Source organism: Porites lutea, chromosome 3 (assembly GCF_958299795.1).
Source record: "Porites lutea chromosome 3, jaPorLute2.1, whole genome shotgun sequence".
In the NCBI taxonomy this organism is placed as follows: domain Eukaryota; kingdom Metazoa; phylum Cnidaria; class Anthozoa; order Scleractinia; family Poritidae; genus Porites; species Porites lutea.
In genome coordinates, this window is record NC_133203.1 from 3221962 (window position 1) to 3240515 (window position 18554).

Genomic DNA, 18554 nt, shown 5'->3' on the forward strand with positions numbered 1-18554 from the left:
TTCTGTCTTGCCACAATGATCACTACCTCAAATGTCGTAACGTTTCAATTTCGTCTTAAATAAATATGAGAGTATTTCAGATTTAGGTAACTGCTGAAAAACTTGTTCAGAATTTGAAAACGAAAAAAAATAACTTCTCAACCTTTTATGCGCTGTTCGTTACATCCGTAATGATAGTTCACTGGTTGTTGGGGATCACTGAGACTTTCAGTTCCGCATTCAGATATTACATATTTTTGAGAAAACATATCTGTTCAAATTCCTATTCTATATTGAAAGCCTATGTTAGGGACCCCACTTTTGACAATATTTCAAAATGCTTATGTTTTCGTTGATTCAGTTACAATTACAGCTCTGTCGTTTTCTACTTTAATCGGTTTCCACTTGAAGCAAAATGATAAAAAAAAGCAACGTTTAAAACTGGAAGAAATTTATCGCTTGGTCTTAACCTACATCTTGGAGGAAAACAATTCGTGATTCAACTGGGTGCTAAGAAATATTGGTCCAAAACAAAGCAACGGAAAATGCAAACTGTAACTGACAGCAACAGAGTCATGAAATTAAGTCTAACTTGCCTTAGATTGTCGGTTGATCGAGGAATCGTATCACACGTTATAGTATGAGGAGCAAACTGTTTGATCGAGGAGTTTTCTTGAGTGAAAACAACACAAACACGTAATAGATAAAAACAACGGGAAAACAACAAGCCACCGAAACTACACAATTCAGCCAAGTGCAAACTAACACGATTGGTTTGCACGATCGACCAACCGGTTTTTGATTGATAAAACCTGTTTTATAGTTCCGGTAATGGCCAGTTTTACCAGACTGACCTCCTCTCCGACTGACAGACATCTCCGATTCGCCTATATCAACCACCTATTATTCCATGTAATACTCCATGCATTGTCCCCATTCCTTTGTCGTGCAATTTTTCAGTACTATATATAATAATGAGCGCTTATTATACTACTGACTTGCATAAATTATGTAATTATACAAGCCGCACAACAAATTACGTCAGGACCTTTCTCATAAACTATCAGTCAATCAATCAATTTATTTATGTGGTGGGTGGGGTTGCCCCGATCATCCAAGGCTCATGTATGAAACGTATGACAATAAAAATAGCTAACAATAATACAATACATTTCAATAAAAATAGTTTTAAAAAATCATAAATGTATAAAAATAATATATCCGTGACTACTTACAGCAAGACCCGCCCGCATCTCACTGAATTAATTAAAAATTAAAAACCCTAAGATAAAAAAAAATAAACAAATACATCTAAGATAGAGTAAAAACCTAAAGACATACAAAAACTGCACTTACAACTGGCTCTCAAGTTTTTAAGATCAAAAGATATTAAATGCTTAAGAAACTCACTCAACACAGTCGATCTCTTAATGTAAGAAGGAAGCTGATTCCACAAACGCGAAGCCTTGTAAGTGAAAAATTGTAATAATACCGACTATTATAGGATGGTTGAGTGAGATTGTGTTCTCCATTCGTTACATTGTAACGTAATATACGAGGTTCAGATAAAGTAGAAATATATTCAGGCCCATTTCCTTTTATACATTTTAAAAGGAGAGTTAAGGAGGAGCAAGGGTGGCGCAGTGGTGAGAGCACTCGCCTCTCACCAATGTGGCCCGGGTTCGAATCCTGGCGTCGACGCCATATGTGAAGTGAGTTTGTTGTTGGTTCTCTCCCTTGCTCCGCGAGGTTTTTCTCCAGGTACTCCGGTTTTCCCCTCTCCTTAAAAACCAACACTTTCAAATTCCAATTCGATCTGGAACGCACGGACATGTTTCAACGAGTTCTTATGAAGTCCTTAGTGCTCCGTGGGTAAACAAATTACAAATTACAATTTTACACTTGATAAAACACAAACAACAAATTAACTTTACTGAAGAAGTTTAAATCATGCATGTACATCAGTTCATTTTCACATTCATTTAGCCCTTCGGTTTCAATTACAACCTTGAATAATCGAAAACTATAGGATTAACTTACAAAGTTTATTGAGTTCGAATTGTCATACACTTCATACTCGGGAAATACCGATAGTTTTGTTATTGCTTGTGATAAACTTTCCTCGTTACTTGAGCAATTGCTTCTCTATGATACTAAAGCATTACATGCGCGCTCATTTGCGGTTGCTGCTACACGAGTGAAGGTTTTTCAGGCAAATGCTTTTGTTTTTTTTGTCCCTATAAACGGTTTCAAAGTTTGTGTAGTCTTTACAAAGAACGCAATCAGAATCGATAACAAGCGGACCTCGCCATGGATAAAATCCAAGGTTCACGGAAACACTCCATGATAATTGTCAAACACTTGATTGTCTCCGAAAAACAAGAAAGTTTTTCAATTTGTTTATTGATTTTGTTGTTATTACTGTCCATTCAGTAATAATTTCTCACAAACGGGTATCTGATATAACTTCGCGAACACCATTTCCTTTCGAGTAGTTGCGGGATCCAAATTTCGCGGGTAGGGACGCCCGAGAGCGTTTTGAGCCACACGACGACACCAAAGAACGGGATTTTCCTCGCTGAGTGCGCGTGCTCTTCTTACGGGCCGGCTCGTCAACGGTGGGAAAAACAAATGGATCGTCTGATTCCAAGCCGAAGTCAATACTGACGCAAAAACTCTCCGTGTCCCCATCTACAACTGTGTAACCTTCTTTCTCATCATAAGGCACCGTGAACGTTTCCAAGAGGTCTGTTTCCATTCCAGATGAGCACAGAGAGCGTTGGTTCAGTAGTGAGCTGGCCATCTCTGTCATAGTAGAGCAGTGATCAAGATACAAGCTGTCTTGATCCGTGGGATATTTTGTGAAGCGCACTGTTTCGCGATCATCTGAAGAGGAGCTGTCTTCAGCGCTTTTTGTGTTTCTTCTTATGGACCTGGGAAAAAATGATAAAGACAGTAATTTTAACTGAGATTTTCGGTTATTTTTTCACCACAAAGCACTTGGGAGTTCTTCAGAGCTCGTTAAAACGTGTCCGTGCGTTCCTGATCGAATTGGAATTTGGAGGTATTTGTTTTTGAAAACGGGGGAAAAACCGCGGAGTACCCACAGAAAAACCTCTCTAAGCAAAGGAGAGAACCTACAACTAATTCAACCCACATATGGCATCTATGCCTTGACATGAACCCGGGCGACACTGGTGGGTGGCGAGAGCTCTCACCACTGCGCCCCCCTTGTTCCCCAGCTGATACCCAGCCGTTTTATTAGTTCAACTTAACTAAATTTGTATTTACTTACCGTCTCACTATCACTTTTCTCTTACGCATGTATCGCCTAAAAAGACGAAAAAAAATAAATTCTTTCCTTGCTCTAGTTCTTGTAACGTATGGTTTCCCTTCTCGTCCAGAAACGGCTTGTTTTGTAATGGCAGTATTCTTCAAGGAATTTACGCAGAAAAGATGAAAAAACAGGGAGAAAAATAAGGACAAGAACAAAAACGAAGGAAAAAGGACGAGACGTCCTCAGTTTGGATTGTTTGGGTGTTTCTTGGAGTTGGAAAAACTTTGTTGTTTCGGTTTTGTTATGTGTCTCAGTTTCAAACTTTTGTAATATGTCATTTTGCGATGGCACCCATCCGAAACGCCAAGAAACTACCGACATTGTTTATTTAATGCTCAGCGGGGACCGAAAATTTCCGAAGAAAGATCCGTCCGCTCTATTTGTTATACCCAGGCTTCTCCACGCAGGGTTTCTGTAGTCTGTTTCTTAATCTTTTCTATTCCTTAAAGACCGCACGGTTTGGCAACCTCTCTCCGAGGGCCTCACTACAGACCTTTCAACACGCTCGAAACAAATAAATATGTATAAATGCAATTTAGTATACACACACTCAGTAATCTTGGTTATTTAAGCAATCTGATCGGTGAAAAGTGGCTTTAGGAATATTTACCTCGCTGCCTCCCGGCCTGTTCGCAGGCTACCCGGATCAGATATATTTCAGCCACTATTCACCTCGATTTGAAAGAATACTTGTTAAATGTTGGTATTATACTTGGGACTTAGTCTCTCTTTTTATCCGATACCCATAGCAATCTACTATAATATTGGAAATTAAAAAGATAGCTTAACTTACATTCCCTCTCTCCATATTACCAAAGCAACAATAACTGCGATAATCAAAACAAACACGCACACAATAACGATGACCTTGGTCTGATCTGTAGAGGGAAAATAAATTAAAACTAATGGGTGATTTATACGCTCTGGACCAAGCTTTGTTTATTTGCAAACACTGATAGGATAGCATGGAAGGAAAGCTGGAAGCTGGAAAAAATCCGTAAATGGATTTACAAAGCGAAAGTAGTGCAGCCAGTCATCAATAGAGCTACCACGTTGGCGGCCAATCATCAATAGAACTTTAACGTTGGTGGCCAATCGTCAATAGAGCTACCACGTTGGTGGCCAATCATCAATAGAGCTACCACGTTGGCGGCCAATCATCAGTAGAGCTACCACGTTGGTAGCCCTTCTTGCCTAGTCCCTAGGTTTGATTATTCCACCTGGCCTATGTGTTTCGGGTCACGTGGTCCAAGCACCGTTCATTTCGTATACGTCACCGAAATGTATTGACCGAGAAGGCCTGGGAATAGCCAAGTGGCCTCTATGATCTGTGTCTGTAGGCGCTGCTTTTAAAACTGAAGACAGGTACTTCATTATTAGACTTGCTTCAAGTCGACCTCTTGGCGAGCGGAGCGAGCCTTTTTAGGCCGCGAAGCGGCCGACCGAGCGACGTCTACTTCATTATAGGAAATTAATGTTCTATGACCGCGACTTTAATCAACGCGAATTTAATGGAAAACGAATTTCGAATAAAGGAAATTAACGCAAAAGAGGGGGTAACATTTCAAAATGAAGGAAATTAACGAGGCTTCACAAAGAACAAAACTTGTTAAAAACATAGGGGCAAAGTTAAACGTATAATCCGAAATGGAAGCTTCGTTTGTGGTGCTTTCCCTAAACGTACGAAGGGGATTAAGCGAAGAAAGCTGGCTACTCCGAGGGGTCTTCACAGTTTCACTGTTACTGGCGAATCTCCACTCCGATGAAAATACTCTTCCCTCTTAAGTGTCAAGAATGCCAAAGGTGTATCGAAAATTTGGAGCCGAAATAATGGAAATTATGGTCGCGGAAATTAACACGAATTTTTGAAATTCGCGTTAATTTCCTGTAAATAAGATAAGAATATATCTACACGAACCTTCTTTTGATACAACTGAAATGGTAGTGGGTGCCCTGAGTTCACCGGTATCTCTTCTTCCAGTTTCAATCTGTACAGAAATAACACTAAATAGTGGAGGAATCCCATGATCCATTGCGCGAACTGTCACGTTATAGAGACAACGCGCTGCCAATGATCTAGCAACTCTCAACGTTCCAGTATAATGATCTATCTTAAAACTACCGTTTAAGTTGCCGGTACAGTGCAGCGCTTCACCATGCTGGGATAAAATTGAGCCAACGATATCCAGCACAGCGTATGCGACTTTCCCTCTGAGCCCACTATCCTTGTCAACAGCGGTCAGCGTTATAACGGCTGAGTTGACTGCAGCGTCCGCTGCAAGTTGTATCGATGACTGTAAAATGTAAAAGTACAAAGCTGCATTATGTAGTAGAAGTTGTTAACCTGTTCACCTTTAGACTGAGCTACTAAAGTGAAATGATACGCCATTGTAACTTTTGACTTTTGACTCTCTGGATGAAATCCTATTTTGTTTTAACATTCAAGTGAAACCTCTTTTTTACACCTTATTAATGTTTCCATTTTACAAAAGAAAATTGGATTTTTTTCTTTAATTTTTACTTTGGACACTTAAAGGACTGAAGGTTTATGAAAGAGACTGGTGGGAAAAGCTACTACTTTAAATCGAATAACATAAATCTGACATAATTATCTACTGGATCGAGGAATATCACGAAGGCACGGGAATATTCCAACTAAACTAAAAATGTATGTTAGATATTTTCTACTGAACTACGTATCAAGAAATCGTCTACTCTTCGAAATGACATAGGCTATCGTTTTTGGTCTTAATGTTCTTAATGATATTGAGGAGGATTCATTTGAAAACCGACGGTACAGTAATACATCTCAACAGCCTTTGATGTACCACTGTCATGCTTTTGTTACTGAATTTCTGTGTTTTTTATAAAGACTTTTGTTCTTGGCTAATCGTGGTTTAATCAGAAATAAAACACAAACCGCGGTGATAAACATTGTGAGCTTTCGCATTTTATGTTAAACTTGACATATGTTGACTATCATTCGAAATTTCACAATGTTTATCAGCGCTGTTTGTGTTTTATGTCTGTGTTTCTTGCAAGCTCGATCATTAGTGTTCTTCTGCATTAGCACGTAGTACATTAATACAGTTAAATACCTGATAATCTCCTTGCTTAAAAACAGGGGCATTGTCATTTACGTCAATCAAGGTTACAATCACTTTTGCGTGGCCTTCAAAGGGCACCTTTCCGCCATCCCTTGCGACAACCGTAAACTATAAACCTTTAAAATGAGAAGTGGTCCTTTAGGATGGTTTTTGGAGCTGTATGAATCATCATCATCATCATCATTATTATTATTATTACTATTATTTTTATTATTAATATTATTAGAAGTCATTTAATGGTTATGGAAACTTCATGGTGTGATATGAAAAATATAAAATCTAGTATCAACCGTGTTGATCAGATAATCTGAAAAGCAATCTTACCAAATTAATCTTATCCCTGAACTCACCGATTAGTAGACTTTATGTAGCCATTTAAAGGGTGTAGAACCTTATTGTTCTTTCACTTACTCCTCAAACTTTCATGATGCCCAATTTTCAGAATCAACCTGGTCTAGTTACAAGTGTGAAAAAAAGGTTTACTAAGTTATTTCTACATCTGCAACTACACGTACAACGCACCTGTTGTTCCTCTCTATCGAGATCTCCCGTCGTAAATATTTCTCCAGTTTTTCTATTCACATCAAATTTTCCCTTGGTGTTTGGTTCGCTATAACTGGCCATGGCATACGTCACCTCGTGATTCCAAAGAGAGTCCTTGTCGTGCGCATGCACTGTACATATATAGGTCCCGGATGTAATATTCTCGTTGACTGACACAGAGTAAGTCTCGTAATCAAACCGAGGTACGTTGTCGTTCTCATCGTAGACTTCAATATCGACTGTAGCGGGCACCTCAGCTGTACGTGGTGGTTTTCCTTTATCGGTTACGTTAATTATTAAGCGATAGCTTGACACATTCTCATGGTCGAGTTTCCTGGTTAGGGAAAGAAATCCCTTGGACTCATCTAAGAAAAAATGAGACTCTTCGTCTCCCGATTCTATGAAGTAACAAAGTGCTGCGTTCGTCGTGCTGTCCTTATCACTTGCGTGAAGTCGAAGGAGTTCTGTTGTAGCGGGCGTAGCTTCTGAGACTGAAATGTTATAGTACGTAGGATGAAAAAATGGTGAGTTGTCATTTTCGTCGTAAATTGAGATAACAACGGTGGTAAAATCGGTAGGAGATTCCATCTTCTCTTCTCTCACTGCAACTTGAAATCGATAAAGTTTTGTTCTTTCGAAATCCAGGGATTTCGTCACATAAATTACTCCTGACGACGAATTCACCTTAAAATCTGATTCTAAATTTTCCTTTACTATCCAGAAAACCATTCCGTTGTTAGTTCGATCGATGTCTGAAGCACGTACGCGCAGAACTGACGTTCCAGGTGGCGTGCTCTCTGATAAGGTTTCTTCGTATAATGAGATTTCAAATGTTGGCGAATTGTCGTTTAAATCACTTATAAAAATAAAGATGTTTGCTGGTTGCTCCGCAAATAATGGATTTTGCCCTTTATCGTGAGCTGTTATTGTTATGTTGTGTGTTGATTCCTTTTCATGATCAAGACTTCTCGCAACTGTGATGATTCCATCATTGTCTACAGCAAATAATGAACGAGAATCGCCACTCACGATGGAGAACACAAACTCACTGTTCGTTCCAGCGTCTTTGTCCGTTGCAGTAAGCTTAAGCACGGAGGTGCCCTTCCCTACTGCCTCGGAAACTGTCACGTTGTACTTTGAAGGCGTAAAAACCGGTTTGTGCTCATTTACATCAAGCACTGTTATGATAACTTCGGCGTACGCAGAAAAGTCAGGATCGCGGGCGGCAATAAAAAGTGAGTAGCTTGGTTGAGTTTCGCGGTCAAGTGGTTTCTTCAGAGTTATTTCACCTAATAGGGAATGAGAGGAAATGTGTGCCATACTGATATATTTTGATTTAAAAGCTCTCTTGTAATTTTTAATATCTTAGCTTACATAACATATCATCCCATTATTATTATTATCCCATATTATTATTATTATTATTATTATTATTATTATTATTATTATTATTATTATCTCATAATATTATATTATCCCAGTGACAGATGGAGTGAAAATTACTGCCAACTTTCTGTCTTGTCAAGAGATGATTGGCATGGAAACGTAGTATGTCTGTTCACACTGAGGAACCGTAAGGGTTTTAAAAAGCCTTAATCGTTAATATCTCAATCAACAAATATTAATGTGATATAAACAGTCCTTAAGAGAAAAACGCGCAAACCTATTAAATTTAAACCCCTTTTGAACGTTAAGGAGGAATTTGTAAGTGAGTTATTGATCACTAAGTTTGATTGCTAAGCGCTACAGTAGCTCTCTTCGAATTCACCTCATAGGCTTCCCCTGGTATTTCCAAAGAGAATGTCATAAAATCAGTAATATTGAGCGCGAGAGGCAATATGGAAAGAGGGAAAAGTTCTTTTTCTTTCTTTTTCTCCTTCTCAACGTGACACGAGCGCTTTGTTTTAACCCTTCAGCCTGCCAGTGGTCGGTTCGGAGAAGAAAATAACGGTCATGTTCTTTTAAAAAAAGCAAAAGTTAACGAAAATTCTGCTATGGTGGCGCTTGTTTGAGTTGATAGAGGAGCTCTCGCGCGCGTGAAGCAAGCGCAGCGGAGCACCATGAGTAATAAAATTTGGCAAAAAAATGATAATCTCTTGAATTTGGTTATCTATGCACTCAAGAAATTTTGGTAGTGACAGAATCGTCCATCCGTACGTTCGTCTGCCCCCTAGTGTTAGCGGATGTGAGATTTCACACTTTCTAGCCCGCACTGTTCGCTGACCAGTGCCACATGACTGTATTGCGGGCTCAGGTTTACAACCCATAAAGAGGTCACGTGTCTTTTAAAGTTCTCCGTTGGCCAGTTATTGGTTTTCAATGTATCGCATGCTCAGGCCCATTTTTTAGGAGAAATTCAGTTTGCTTCTTGCTAAAGGCAAAAGCTGAATTACTGCAAAAAGATAATTCTTAAAAGATCTCACGAGATCTTCACTATTGGCCTTGGCTAAATATATTTATATAACCAATGCATCACTTACCCGATGTCTTGTTTAAGCTAAATGTGTCCACCCCAGACCCTAAATGTACCGAGTAACTAATGTCAGCATTCTGCCCCAGGTCTCCATCCTGGGCACTGAGTATCAACACCACGTGACCCAACGTTGCATTCTCCAGGATGCTGGCCTCAAAGATTTTCTTGTCAAAGTGCGGATGGTTGTCGTTTAGATCTTCGACGAAGATGTTGACATTGGTCACAGAGCTAAGCGCAGCCTCGTCTGTGTTTGTTGCTGTTATCAGTAAATGATATTCCGATATGTCTTCTCTATCCAATGGCCGAGTAGTGAAAATCCCGAAAGAACGTAAGGAGATGTTGGGTTGCACGACAAAGGAGTTGTTGATGTTCCCTGCAATCATATCAGTTGTTATCAGTACATAATTCTGGGAATCGCCTCCCAATCAACACTTTGCCGGTAAGGAGAAGTAGGGGAAGGATCCCAAATTCTTTATATTCCCGGATTGAGGATTACACAATATGATACCACACCTATTAAAGATTAAACTCCCAGCCATACTGAACTTGGGCTACCTGTGATACAGCATGCATGTTTCGATCCTTTGATCGAACTAGACTTCCTTCTTTAAGGTCACATGGATTCTAACAGCTGATGAAACAAACCTGAAATAATCTTTAAAACCATGTCTGCATGAGTTTTCTCCTTGCTCTCTGCCTTTACTGTAACGTTAAGTATCAGTTGTGGAGCAGGACCGTTCTCTTTTACAGCCACTGTGTAGTGAAGAGATTCAAACGCAGGTCGAGGATCTGAAAATGAATACAACATAGCCGACCATAAATATCTTTAGATCTCACATTATTACAGTGCTATTATACGGCTACAATAGAACGCGCGGTCAGATTGGCTGCTAAGCGGGCATCATTTTCTTTCATTATATCGTTATAATATAATACGCGCTCTGATTGGCTGTTTTCTTGTAATGACCAAGCATTACTAGCTAGGTGTCCAAGGCATATACAATTCCGACCTCGTTCCCAGGTTCTCTCTCCTACCTCTCTCGCTCCGTAGGGACGGGTAGGAGGGAACCCTGGGAACGAGGTTGATACAATTTGTGTTTAACTTGATAGTAGACATGCTTAGGACGTCCATGTTACGGTCAATTGACCACTACAGAAAGTACCATAAAATACCATAATGCTCTTTGTTTGTCACCCCAAAATTTTGCATAAGCATTGTCTTCAGTTTCTCTTGAGAACAAACAAAGAGCATTATGGTATGTTATGGTATTTTCTGTAGTAGTCAATTGACAGCTGTCAAAAAGGATATCCGCTGACCATTGTCACCTGATTGAAACGCGGGCTCAAACATACTTCTCATTGAGGTGACCTGTTTTTTTTTTAAGTTATCGGCTTACCAGTTGATGGTTTTAATTGATCTTAGGCTCAGGTCCACAATGGAAAGGCCATATAATAAACAATTTATTAACCTCGCCCGTTTGTTCATACCAGGGAAATCTTAGACCTCGGCCTTGATGTATTGACCAAGCAATAGCGATATCAATACATAGAGGCCGAGGTCTAAGATTTCCCAGGTATGAACCAACGGGCGAGGTTAACAAGTAGTATATAATTGAGTGACAAGCAACAAAGCCATTGCCTGAATTCTGATTCATCCAATTTGCCAAGGCGACTTCCGGAGAAAGAGAGAAGGTAACTTGGATAACATCGGGCATTTAAACTTACAGCCCTCGAATGGCACGCACCCCTCTCCCCCTAACCTAAGCACGATTAGATAGTGATAGTGATATCACGAACATTTTGACACTTTTTTAAAACTTCAATTAATGCGAAAATGAAGCCAAAGATGCAAAATGTTTATTTACTTATACAAAAAAATCAAACATGAAAAAGGTTTTTATTTCAGTGCTATCTTTATGAATATTGAAAAGTCGGACATAAAATTTAATCTAGCACTAAAGGTGGTTTTGCAGAAATGTTTTCGAAAATGTATACAATAAAAGACCTCTTTTGTTACAATCTTAGTTTCATATTGTCACTGAAAAGACAGACAATAACTGATCCCAGCGTGGACTATAGCATTTCCCCTTCCTTAAAGCTTTAGATGATATTGATGAAAGATGTTCTTCAAAATGCATAAATGTCTGCTATTTGTACAAGTACAAATAAAGAAAAAATGGACAAGCCGCAACTAGGTTCTAGTGTACGATGTAACCCTTAACTAATAGATTCCATTTTGCACTGTGTATGCTTAAAGTGTGGTAAAACAAAATAGCAGGCAAAGCGCACCATGTTTTTTTGTATTTACTATACTGTATTGCATAACTTTCTATGGGGGACGTGTTCGTTTACATCTCGGCAATCGTCTTGTATATACCCACCATACACAGTAAGGCGCGCAACATTTGAACTAACAGACACTCCAGCTATCTCTGCGACGCATGCGTAGTCACCGCTGTCTTGCACCGTCGCATTGATGATGGACAGGGAGTTAATAGTTACATTGGACAAACTCTGCTGGAAAAAGAAAAGAAATCAGAAAACGGAAAATCCATTAGTTTAATCATAAAAAATATATCAACAAGCCCGGGCTTTGCTCTTACAAAAGTACTAAATTTCCCAAATGGCTCCCGAGAATCATTCGCGAAGAAATTCTCACTCACCTTAAAGTTTTTTAACCAGCGGTATTCCGGTGGAGTTTGACCGACAGCTTCACATGACCACGTGAGTGAATTACCAACTCTCGTACGTAGAAAATCAGGTATCAGACCTGAGACGAGCGCAGGTCCATTATTTGTGCACAGAAATGGACCCCCAGCAGAAGCTAAAGTAAAACAAAGGACACAGTGATTCAATTCGCTGCAAGCAATGTGTACCACAAACTGGATAACAAGCAATATTAAGGTTACTGTTGGTGTCCAAGGCATATACAATCTGTATTTAACTTGATAGTGGACATCCTCGTTATTTTCAATTGACAGCTGTCAAAAAGCGTATCCGCTGACCTGTGTCACATGAATGTATCGCGGGCTCAAGAGTACAATTCATTGTGGTGACGTTATCCGCTGATCAGTTACTGGTTTTAATTGATCGCAGGCTCAGGTCCGTATAATAAATGACTTATTAACTTCGTCCGTTCGGTCATTACAGCCTTGATGTATTGACCTCACTATCGCTCGTGTACCAGAAAGGTAACATGCAAAATTAAGGTCACTGTAGTTTATCACAAACAGTACTTTTGTTGCCAATGAAAACCCGGGGATACTTCGGAAATTCTTGTTGAGGGTGTGTCATTCTCTACACCCGTTTTCAGACCTGGCCTGTACGGTTTGTATGGCATGGGTCACAGAGGCAACATTCATGTTTACATAGACAAAAGTTATGTCATCATTACTTAAATTGGTATATTGCTTTTTGTTGCTTATTCATTTGGAATTGAAACGACAAGTACGTTCATACACGCCGGAAGTTCCCTCGAAAACCATTCCCCGGATTCCAAAGGGGCGGCATATATCTCTATGGCTTTTATAAGAAAGTACTCCCTCCCCTCGGGAATAAAACGTTTTAGATGAATTTTTTCCCTTGATTCGGTAAACCTACCATGCATTGTCACAGAGAATGTGCTGTCCTCCAGAACTTGAAAGGGATTATCTGACCGAACAGCCACTGCGAGGGAATCCCATTTGTTCAAGTGTACAACGCTCATTACGTTTAGTGTGTCGATACTCAGCGGAAGAACAGTCTGACGTGAATACAACCCAGAACTTGGCGACAGTCTCCCATTAAGCATAACTAACAGCTCAAAGTCACTACGGAAACAACAATATGTTACAATGCTTAGTTCAGAAAAGATAAGATTCGCGTTTTTTGCGCCCAGTTCTCCACAATAATGCGTTTTCATTCGAAAATGCGTAAGTTTCGATGCCTTTAGGCCTTCTGTCCACACTGATACGCTGAGCGCTTTGGTTGAAACCGCATTGAATTGAAAACGCCCATGAAAGTGGATCAAAACGAGAACGCATACATATCGTATTAGTGTGGACAGTCGCAGCTCATTAAAATGAAAACAATGACCGAAAATGTCGCGGGCGCGTGTCTTTGTAGCATGCACATAGAGTTAAACCTACGTCACAACGTGCAATTCTATCGGTTTGAACGTTTTAGAGTTTTCTTTTATGTTTATGGAACAGCTGAGCTCAAAGTTGTTACTTTTGCGGTCAGATGGATCTGAAAAAGTATCATATAAACTTGGGTACAAGCTTTCGGCGCAGTTTCTTAATTATGATTGGTTAATGGTTGCCTTAACTACCATCGACCAATCATAACTAACGCTTGTCCACCCAAAGATCCCAGAAATCACTGCGCCCATTGCTTGTACCCATTCTTCCTAGAGTTTCTGAAGTAAGGAATTGAAGAGAGGAAATAATGATTGAGCAAATTCCCACTCACCACTCAGTGCTCTTTGCTGTACATTGTAAAAGCAAATTCACAGCTATAATGTAAACGCCAGTGATGCTAACTACGAAAATGTCATCAGAAAATCCAGGAATTGTTTTGAAATAACCAGGATGATTGGTTGTAGTCCAGTTCTTGACTCGAAACCAATGCGATGTTTGTCGGTCACCGACGGAAGTGTTAAAACAAATACCGGCAAGAAATCCTTGAATAACGGAGGTTGGAGGGACTGGGTTCAAATACAAATTGGACTTGCTAGATTGGCTTGATATCGTCCAGCTGTCTTCATCATTTGAGTGTGCGTAAACGGACACATAAGTGCCTGCTGCTAATTTAACAGGTGCGGCAATGTTGATAACGCACCATTCACTTTCAACGCATGACTTCTTGGCTACAACCGCTGTATCATTTCCGCTGTTGATTATAATGGCAATTGCAACTAACCCATTGGTTTCAAGGAATTTAACGTTAGCAGTAACAAAATACACACCCTTCTTTGAGACACGAAAGCGATCTGTGGTTTGGTGAACAGAGCCTAGTTGATACTGCCCATTGACGCCAGTGGTTTTCCAACTGACCAGCTCCTTCCATCCTCTTGAGTTGAAAATAACATCACTGTAACGGTCTGCCATGTTACCCTCTGTTTTTTCCCTTTCAGAAATGTAACGCATTGTAAAATAGCTACCATTTATTGTCCACGAAGAGGAATTATCCACTTTGACCATCACGCTAACCTTCATAGTGTGCCTCAGTTCCATGCTCCCACTGGTCGTCACAACCGCATGAGAATCTCGCCGAGTGAACAAACGGCTCGATTCCAACCCACTGTCGGCGGTATTGTCGCCATTCACGGAAATTTTCACATAGACAATTGTGGCGTGCGAGACTCCTGCAAATGATACACCTGCTGAAGCTAGATAAATTCCTGACAACGGCGCGATGAAATCACCACTCATTGAGTTAAACCCGTGACCGTCAATGTGAAGTCCGCTCTCCCCCGACGTTTCCCATCCTGTTATTTTCCACCGGTTCGATTCTTCAGGTACTTGGACAGTACCATCTGTTCGGGAATAAAATCCGGGTTCTTCGATTGGATAAATGAGCCTTGCAACAGAGAAACCACTGCCCTCCCATACAGTGAAAGCCTTAGCACTGTTCGATCGTACAGCTACATGGATCTTTCTATTCTTTTTTAAAAACAGAGCACCACACAACTGTAAAGTATGTCTGCCGGTTGACTTTGGTTTTTGTTCAATAGCTGAAAAGCCGGTCACAAGTTCTTCGGGGCTACCTCCATTGCTGTCAGATACAAGAATACTCACTTCACAAGACTCAGGAACACTGGATACAATTACATTGGCTGATATGAAATAAATTCCCGCATGATTTATTAACAAATCTCCACTAAGCGCTTCATATGCAAAGCTACCATCCGTCTTAAGAAATAAGCCGTTTGTGAGGTCGGATTGTGTCGCCCATCCTTCAATCTTAGACCAACTTCCAGAGCCTACGCTTTTTATCCTGGTATCGCTTTTTCGGGACAGGAATCCTACATTTCCATATGGTATATCTAAAGGACTCACTAAGAATATGGAGAATCCACTCGTGTGTTCAACTTTCCAATCAGAGTCCATACTCGTGCGGGCACGAATCACAGCGTAATCTCCACGCCTTAATCGTACCATCCCGGAAACTGTGATGGCCATGACCTCATTTCCTCGTGGCGGGTTCGTACCTTGGATGTAACGAGTATTCTGTAAACCATTAGTGAGGGAAGCTTGACCGTTCACCCCGATATACATCTCAATGTAAGAACCGGGGACACTAACATCGATATCTTTAGTGACAAGGGTGCATGACACGAAGTAAATCCCGCTTATCGGAGCTGTGTAAATACCGCGGACGCAGTCGAAACCATCACCATTTTGAAATGTTTCTATGTCTTTATTTCCAGGATCTTCCCATTCATCGACTTCAACCCAGTTAGTTGTTGCTATGACCGACTGACTGCCTTTCACAGCATGAAAGCCAGGAACGGCAAATGTTTTACCGATAAACACCACAGAAAACCCGCTCCTGTTTAGTATTTCAAATGAAGCATTTCTCTCCGATCGGAGAAAAATTGATATAGTTTGTCCCTGTTGAAGATTCAGTGCGCCTGCGATGTTAAGGGTCAGATTGTCTGGAGGGTATTCATGAGTTGTGAACAAACCGTTGCCGACCTTGACTTTGCCATCAACAGCTATAACAGCCGAAATACAGTTACCTTTAGCCCGAAGGATAAGATTAGTAGAAACAAAATAAACCCCAGGGGATGAGACAGTAAACCTTGTGCTACTTGGTCGGAAGTTTGTTCCGAACGAGAAGGCGCCTTCTTTGGCTGATAGTCTCCAATTTGGAATCTCCTGCCACATATTACCTTTGAACGCATGCTTAGAGCTGATATAGCTATTTGCCGCTGGCCAATAATGTCGTGTCTTCATGACTGACAGTCCGCTGCCCGGCTCGATAAACCACTTGTTAGGAAAACTGGAGTGAACAAACACTAACACATGCTGACCTTTACTGAGTTCCAAGAGACCAGAGACTGATAAGGAAAATACTCCCGATGATTCAGGATTGTACTGCGTTGCGAAGAGCCCTGCGTTTCCATTTAACTGGGAAGTACCACTGGATTTCACCAGTACGTCAAACGTTCCTTTACCGCCCCGAATCCTGAGGGAAACCTAAATATAGGAAATATTGTTTGAAAAATGAACATTTTTAGCTTGCATGTTTGGTTTTCCCATTGGAGAACATGTGATGTTCCACCGGGGAGCTTTTTCTTGTAAAAGTGGCGTTATCCGCATGCCTGTACGTTCCTAACTAATGACAAGACAGAAGGCAAATTGCGTTAAGAACATCACCTTAGCTGAATTTGCAAAATAAAACATACAAGCTAAAAAGGTCTACTTTGAAATATCACTCATAATTAACTTTCATCGAGAGGTTGTCCCACAGGCAAACCACCATTTGTTTGGGATGGTCTGTCTGTGGTTGTTCAATGCGTCCAGTGGCAGCTGAATCGAACCCATAAGATGATACCCATAAAGAGAAAGACGAAATACCCAACATGGGATAAGAAAATCTTTGATGACTGGTAAAGAAGCAACTGATCTGCGTCCTACAAACTGGTTTTTGGTCATTTTATATTCCACTGATCTGAATTAGTCAATATTTTTTGACAAATTGATCACTCGGTCCTTATTGGGTTTAAACATTGTTCAAGCGTTAACAAATTTCAAATTGAAAATGGGAAAGAAAGGGTACAGAGGGGTAAGGGGAAGGAAAAACTAAGCTATCCAGATTTTTGGGTTCGTTTTGCCGATAAACTGTTACTGAGAGCCGGGCTATAGATAAGGATCATTGACCAATCACATAGCACAGACAGTCCCAAAATCGTATCGCCGAAAACTGAGGCCCAGTCTCCAGACTGCCAATGCAATATACTTACAGCTACGAAGTATGTGCCACCTTCACTACATCTGAACCTTCCGTTTTTAAACACGTCTGGATTGTAAAACATCACGTGCGATATCGAAGGCGTAGACCACGTGGTCAATTCCATCCAACCAGTTCCTGGAATTTCAGTGGCTGTTTGGGTAATTGTTGATAAACCTTGAAGGGAGCTCCGATTATAGGCGTCAATATAACTTACAGAGAAACCACTGTTCTGGTGAATTATTGATGAGTTGATACTAAGAGCAATTTTGTCTCCTCTTTTAAAGTAAAAGGAACCATAATAGCTCAGAGAGAAAATATCGTTAGGAGTTGTTACGCTTATTTCGATGAACGGACCATGAGTTTTGCCGTTTACAATTAAAGACAGTCTGTAGATACCAAGACTTGCCTCAACGCGGATATTCGCAGCCAGGAAATAAATCCCGTCGCAGATAGGGATGAATTCTCCGGTGGATGGAGAAAACCCGGACAGACTGATGAATACACCTGGGGTACCACTTGTTTCCCAGTTACGAACAATGTACGACGAAGAAGAAGAAGATGAAGAAGTAGCAGAAGAGGAATATAAAACCGTCCCTGCGCTTTTTATGGCAGAGAATGCTGGAAAAGTTCCAATCGCTCCTGTATAACGTAAACAGAACTGGCTTCCGTCTTCAACACTCCACTCTGTATCCCTTTCCGAGAAAACAAACACGGAGACCTGATCACTTGACCTCAAGTCCACAAATCCGCTGACCACTAAACTGAAGTCGGCACCGTGGTAACCTTGCCTGGTTGCACTCATTGCCCTGTTATACTTCACAGGCTGCCCATTTATGACCAAAGCCGCTAGAAACACTCCGATGTCCGCTTGAAATAAGTGAATACTGAACGAAACGAAATAAATTCCTGACTTTGGTATCTTGAACCGTGATGCCTTTCTTCCCAGTGGGGCTCCGAACAAAAAGCGACCACTGTCTGACGGCTGTAATTCTGTCCACCCACTCACTTCCGTCCACCCACTCGTTGATTTGGGCTGACGACCAACTAAGGCCAAACTGGCACCAATCTCAGGGAAAGCTGTGGAGAATGCATCTAAAGTGTTAACAGTGCGCATAAGTACATTGAGGTCATATGCAATTCTTATAGAGCGTTTTCACATGACGTCACGTCCGCCATA

The 18554-nt window shown here is 40.7% G+C and overlaps 1 protein-coding gene across 1 annotated transcript; it reads right to left on the reverse strand.

Annotated features, from left to right (window-relative positions):
* Positions 1-2056: 2056 nt before the first annotated feature.
* On the reverse strand, positions 2057-18491 carry LOC140931448 (uncharacterized). Its single transcript, XM_073381261.1, has 13 exons — positions 17388-18491; positions 13889-16620; positions 13040-13248; positions 12103-12263; positions 11821-11956; positions 10085-10228; positions 9447-9812; positions 6946-8255; positions 6415-6531; positions 5235-5610; positions 4110-4194; positions 3275-3310; positions 2057-2900 (listed from the first exon to the last, which is right to left on the reverse strand). Exons 1-13 carry the CDS (start codon positions 18489-18491, stop codon positions 2423-2425), a joined length of 7254 nt encoding a protein of 2417 aa, XP_073237362.1. The 3' UTR covers positions 2057-2422.
* Between the last annotated feature and the right edge of the window lie 63 nt (positions 18492-18554).

What these genes read in the sequence shown, in the direction of transcription:
- LOC140931448 (XM_073381261.1), bottom strand. Translation starts at nt 18,491, where the DNA reads ATGCGCACTGTTAACACTTTAGATGCATTCTCCACAGCTTTCCCTGAG. An exon ending in GTAATATGGAGAGAGGGAAT is followed by an intron (nt 3,311 to 4,109) that starts GTAAGTTAAGCT and finishes TCGTCTTTTTAG; the next exon opens with GCGATACATGCGTAAGAGAA. An exon ending in AGAAAAGTGATAGTGAGACG is followed by an intron (nt 2,901 to 3,274) that starts GTAAGTAAATAC and finishes GTCCATAAGAAG; the next exon opens with AAACACAAAAAGCGCTGAAG.